General features: G+C 44.2%; 1 protein-coding gene across 1 annotated transcript; it reads left to right on the forward strand.

The window, feature by feature from the left end:
- Positions 1 to 1491: 1491 nt before the first annotated feature.
- On the forward strand, positions 1492 to 5211 carry LOC148853259 (protein SCARECROW-like). Its single transcript, XM_088942392.1, has 2 exons — positions 1492 to 4148; positions 4553 to 5211. The coding sequence occupies exons 1-2, from the start codon at positions 2236 to 2238 to the stop codon at positions 4992 to 4994; spliced, it is 2355 nt and encodes a 784-aa protein (XP_088798518.1). The 5' UTR covers positions 1492 to 2235; the 3' UTR covers positions 4995 to 5211.
- Positions 5212 to 6189: the final 978 nt, after the last annotated feature.

The following is a 6189-nucleotide window of genomic DNA, read 5'->3' on the forward strand; positions in this document are numbered from 1 at the left end:
TCCAAGATGGATTTACCATTTATGTCGATCCATTGGCATCCCTATACTTGGAGACTGTATTAGGGGTTTTATAACCAATAATAACTGTATATTAGCCATGTAAGCGAAGTGATTAGAGTGGTTGTAGAATTAAGATTAGCTTGAACAAGTTTTAAAATTTTGATACAATATACCCCGTATTGAGTGCATCATATCTTATCTTTTAGGTCCCGATACACCTATTTACAAGTATTTCGGAATCCACTTTTTTTAATAAAAAACTTAGAAATGGAATTATTTTGGCCACCGGTTTCTGGGTCAATGGTCCTACTATCCAGTTTGAATGGACAATCCATTCTGACAGAAAAATTAAAAATACTAAAGAATAAAAAATGATAAAAAATCATTGAATTGGTCGACGATTTGACTGCCTAGGTCAACAATTTTTAACCAGATTCCAGATTTTGGATAAAACAAAACCAATTGCCTTAACGATTCCCGGGCCGAACAGTCCGACCATCCAGGTCAATCGAAAACGTTGAAAAAGTTACCTATTTTTAATTCTCAAAACTAATTTAAAAAAAAAACTAAAAATAAATATATTTCCGCATGTATCTAAATACCGATACGCCTCTTTCGATACACGTGCACAGACATATTGATGTTTTGAGTCTCGGCTTGAACAAATGTAGAACCAGTGATAATGTCCCATCATAGTGATAAAATACATGAGGTGCTCACATCGAGTTTTATCATTGGCTCCACAGCCCAGTGGGGGCACTGCCGCACTGGGCTTTGTTATTTGTTAAGTAGTTACTAATACAGCCATCAAGTGTCGCTAATTAGTAATTTTTTGGATCGGGGTTTTCACTAATGAAACTCTCTAAGGCCTTGTTTGTTTATTGGTATTTCGCAGGGAATAAATTGGTGAACCTGGTAATTTAACAATTTTCCGAAAGTAATAATCAATACTTTCTTGAGAATGGGTAAGTTTATTAAAATGTTAAAATCTCCTGCCAAAGTCTTTATTTGAGTAAGCGTCCATGCAACCTAATATTAGGAAGGCAATTGCTCAAATAACTTTTGCTCACATAGTACCCCTGGCACCGAAAAACAAACAAAGCCTAATGTTAAAAGGTCCTCATAACATTCATTGCATTGGAAATACTTGTCCATGAAAAAAAAATAGTACAGAGATATTCCCAATGCATGGCTCTAAAAGGCTACGAGAACAGTGTAAACACAGTCATGTAAGCATAGAAACTGATCTCTCAAAAGACCAGTTTGGTATCAGTTCAGAACATATCACCTGCCAACAAATTCCATTCCAACACCCTACCAACATCATCTGACACCATAAATCCTAAGTCCCGCTTTTATGGTAGGCCCCAATTTCTTGATGAGATGTGTGGTATTAGAATGTATTCTATTGGCAGGAGATCCCAATTGGAGAATGGATACGGAAAGAACTTCCACAGTTAAAAGGGTTCGTGTGAATTTTGATGAATTTTCATTGCTAAATGTAGAAGATGGCGTAAATTTAGAGACCCGGAGGCCAAAAATATCCTAGTCTGAGTTTGGACCGGGTGATTTGGATTCCTTATGGCATACAGGCCATAGACTGTTATCTTTGGTCGTTTCACCAAATCCTCGAGCTTTGAAATTTCATAGAGTCGAGACTTCCCCATAGACGCGTCAAACACGCGACGACGAACCATCACAGGGGATAGATCCCAGCTCACAGGGAAATCAAAGAAAAGAGGAAGAAACAAAGAGCAGCTATCTCACACGCTCTTGGTACTCAAGCGGCCAAACCATTTCCAAGTCCCATGCACGGCCGCAGCGTACACAAATAGATACACACACACAAACATCTAGCTAGCTAAACTCACGACCACCACCACCACCAGCCCAATTCTCCTAGCTCGCTTCTTCTCGATCTCGAAGAAAGAAACAAAACATCCACATGGAACTATGGAAGAGGAGCATGAAAAAAATAATAAATCTACAATGAAAAGCGCCTGGGAGGTCGTGTTGTATTGGGAGGGTTGCCAGAGTGAGATTAGGTAGCTAATAGGAAGGAATCCGACCGCCATGTCCCAATCTCCCCACCGTTATCTGCTTGGATGCCCTCATCCCAATAAGTCAAGGACCCATCCACCCTCTTAATCAATATCAGAATTCTTTCTCACGCTTCCATGTAAAAGATCAACAGAAGCAGCATCACCTTGTTCTTCTTTATCGTAGCAACATCCAATGGCCGCTTGTGTTTTGCTCGGCAATGGCAACGGCAGTGGCAGCAGTAACAGTAGCGGCAGCAGTCGATTAGGCAGCGCCTCGAACAGCTGTGAGGAAAGGAACGTCCCACCACCAGCACTACCATCAACAGCAGTAGCCCAACCACAACAATTAAGGCACTACGACGACCTGCTAGTTGACGGTAAGATGGTTGTCAGGAAGAGAACCGCTTCTGAGTTTGATCTCCAAACTGGCGGAGACTGTCATAGGTTCATCCGACGAGCCACCACCACCAATTCCCTCCCCGTCATCGACCGCTCTTCCTTGGCTTTTCAACCCTGTAATGCAACTTCCTTGGACAGTAATAACAATGATTCTACCACTAATCCGAATCCCATCTCCATCCCCAATAACCACTCCGCTATCCTACCTTACCCCACAAATTCCACTCTGACGTCAGGCGTTCCTGGGCTTTCTTCTAACCTTACCTACTATCTGGACTCTTCCCTCCACACCCTTCCTCCCACGCCCCCGCCCCCGCCCCAGACCGGGCCCGTGTGTGGATTTTCCGGTCTGCCCTTGTTCCCTTCGGAAAGAGACCGAACGACGACCACTGTTTCTGCCGGAGGGCTTCTCCCTATTCTTAGCCCCTCCCCGATGGATGATTCTTCCACAGCGACGGCGTGGATCGATAGCGTCATAAAGGACCTCATCCATAGCTCCACCAGCGTCTCGATTCCTCAGCTCATCCAAAACGTGAGGGAGATCATCTACCCCTGCAACCCAAACCTCGCCGCGCTCCTCGAGTACAGGCTCCGCTCGTTGACGGAACCACTCGCCGATCATCATCACGAAAGAAGGAGGAACGAGGCGGTGAGTTTGCAGAGACAGCCGTTTCAAGGCTCTTCTAGCCTTAAGCTATATCTAGCCTCCGGGCTTGATAACCCTCTTTCTTATCCCCTCACAGATTCTTCCTCTCAGCATGCCATGATCATGAACCAGTACACAAGCCTGGAAGCAAACCCATCGTCAACCCACGAAGGAAGTCAATACGTCCGTCGTTCAACAGCAACCAGCCCTTCTGTTGCACCACCACTACTCACCTTGAATCAATCGTTGCCCCAGCACCAGCAACAGCAGCAGCACCAACCACAACAACAAAGTTCTCCTTCGGCAGCACCGGCAACAACAGCATCAGCAACACCGACAGTAGTGACAAGAGAGAAGAAAGAAGAGATCCGACAACAGCAGAAGAGAGATGAGGAAGGTCTTCACCTCCTAACTTTACTCCTGCAATGCGCCGAGGCTGTTTCTGCAGATAACTTCGAACAGGCGAACAAGATGCTTTTAGAGATCTCAGAGCTTTCGACGCCATTTGGGACATCTGCACAGAGGGTAGCCGCTTATTTCTCGGAAGCAATGTCAGCACGGCTGGTGAGCTCGTGCTTGGGCATATATGCACCTTTGCCGAATGCACCTGCGCATAACCAGAAGATAGTATCGGCCTTCCAAGTGTTCAACGGCATCAGCCCATTCGTCAAGTTCTCACATTTCACGGCGAACCAAGCCATACAAGAAGCATTTGAGAGGGAGGAGAGGGTGCACATTATCGACCTCGACATAATGCAAGGCCTCCAGTGGCCTGGGCTCTTCCACATATTAGCATCTCGACCAGGTGGCCCGCCCTTCGTTCGGCTCACAGGCCTTGGGACCTCCATGGAGGCTTTGGAGGCCACGGGGAAGCGATTGTCGGATTTCGCGGAGACGTTGGGGCTGCCGTTTGAGTTCTTTCCGGTTGCGGATAAAGTTGGGAATTTGGACCCGGAGAGGTTGAATGTGAGCAAGAGGGAGGCCGTTGCGGTGCATTGGTTGCACCACTCACTGTACGACGTCACCGGCTCCGACAACAATACTCTTTGGCTCCTGCAGAGGTAGCAGTTCTAAAATTATTTTCTTAATTTCTGTTTTATTTAGTTCTTGCTTGATTTATTATGTTTATTATTGATTTATGACAGCCAACAGTTCATACAATTAATTCCATCTTAGAACATGAAGGATATGCCGAACTCACAAGTTTGGTGATGGTTCTTCGAACATTTTTGCTGTTCATTTCTCATATTATAACTTGCATGTTAAATTGTTAATGGACCTGAAAATTAATCATTTTTACTGGTCATTAAAGTCTTGCTCTATATATATATTGGTATTTGATTTAGCTGCTTTTCATTTTCATTTTTTTTCTTGATGTTAATTCTTGTTTGATCAAGCAACTAAATGATTCATTAAAATGGAAGAACACATGTGAAACATACATTGTTGGGGGATTGTTGGTCAGGTTGGCGCCGAAGGTTGTGACGATAGTAGAGCAGGACCTGAGCCATGCAGGATCGTTCTTGGGAAGGTTCGTCGAGGCAATACACTATTACTCAGCGTTGTTCGACTCGCTCGGAGCAAGCTACGGGGAGGAGAGCGAGGAAAGACACATAGTGGAGCAACAGCTACTGTCAAGAGAGATAAGGAACGTATTGGCGGTTGGGGGACCGGCAAGGAGTGGGGAAGTAAAGTTCCACAACTGGAGGGAGAAGCTGAAGCAATCTGGGTTTAGAGGCATATCCTTGGCCGGGAATGCTGCTACTCAGGCTACCCTATTGCTGGGCATGTTCCCTTGCGACGGCTACACCCTTGTTGAGGACAACGGCACACTCAAGCTCGGATGGAAGGACCTCTCTTTGCTAACAGCTTCTGCTTGGAGGCCTACTAATACCCACCGTTACTAAAGCTGTTCGGTTTTCCATGCATAGATCTGAAAGATACTGGAATTTTTGTGTTTTCTTTTTCCTCGCTTTTCTTTTCACATAATAGACTGGAATTTCCTACTTTTCTAGCTGGGGTTTTGAAAGTGGAAATGGAGGAGGAAACATCAGTAGGGGAATTTATGATTTTTTCTTTTTCTTTTTTTAAGATTTCTTCCATGATCATCTCCACCTTTTCTTCGCAGTCTCTGATCTCCTTTACAAATTTTCATTCAACGCCTTGGGGATGTATGTAACTACGTCTATGTAGTCTGTTGTTGAAATATTTGCAGAAGCAAGACGAAGTAAAAATAATTAGTTAATGTAAACGGGGACCAACAAATTGCATCTGGTCGTCTTCTCTGTATGCGATCTTGATTCTTGACATAAGAAGAGAGGAAGCTATCGAAAAAGAAGAAACTATTTTCTTAAACACCCTGCTAGTGTGAGTGCTACACAAGCCTGCTCACCGTCACGGCGTCACGTTAGAAATATTTTTCGGAAAACCGGGAATTTACAAGCCTTACCCGTATAATTTGTGATTACCTTCTGGCCCTTCTTTTTGCGTTTGACTCTTTCTACTGGCCAAAGTTATACGGTCCTGGTCCAGTAGAACAGCGCCATGTCATCAGTACCGCAGACGGGGTTCACGTGATGGAAGGAAGATCGAATATCCTGGGCTGGCTGGCTCCATCTCCCGCCCCCTTACTCTTATTTATGCTGTTCAAATAAGATATTTTCCTTCCGGTCATAAAAATATATGTATGAGATTTCCAAGGTGAATCCTTTTAGAAAGGCTGTAGCTAGATCTCGAGATTATTATTTTATCCTGACAAGAAAAAGATGAGGACGAGATCAGAGGATTGACTGATTGGTATTGTTTCTAACGTGTACTACTGTATGTGAAAAGTATGACTTGTCCTGGATTGAGTAAAGCGAACGAGTCGGGATCCTTTGCTAGCAGAAGCGTGTTAACACGGCTATCCAGCCGCACATCGGGAAAATAAGCGTGTTAATGTTAACACAGTTTTTTGGGATACCACTTTAGTACCACAAGTTTTATTTTAAGTTTGAGTTCACATCTGCGTCCCACGGCGTTCTACAGCATATCACCGCCGTGTATGGGAACATCTCCCGATGATGAACCAAAAATGATGATATCATCATAAAGAGATGTTCC

This window comes from Nelumbo lutea, chromosome 5, assembly GCF_056320005.1.
Source record: "Nelumbo lutea isolate HS-2025 chromosome 5, American lotus-T2T, whole genome shotgun sequence".
Classification (NCBI taxonomy): domain Eukaryota; kingdom Viridiplantae; phylum Streptophyta; class Magnoliopsida; order Proteales; family Nelumbonaceae; genus Nelumbo; species Nelumbo lutea.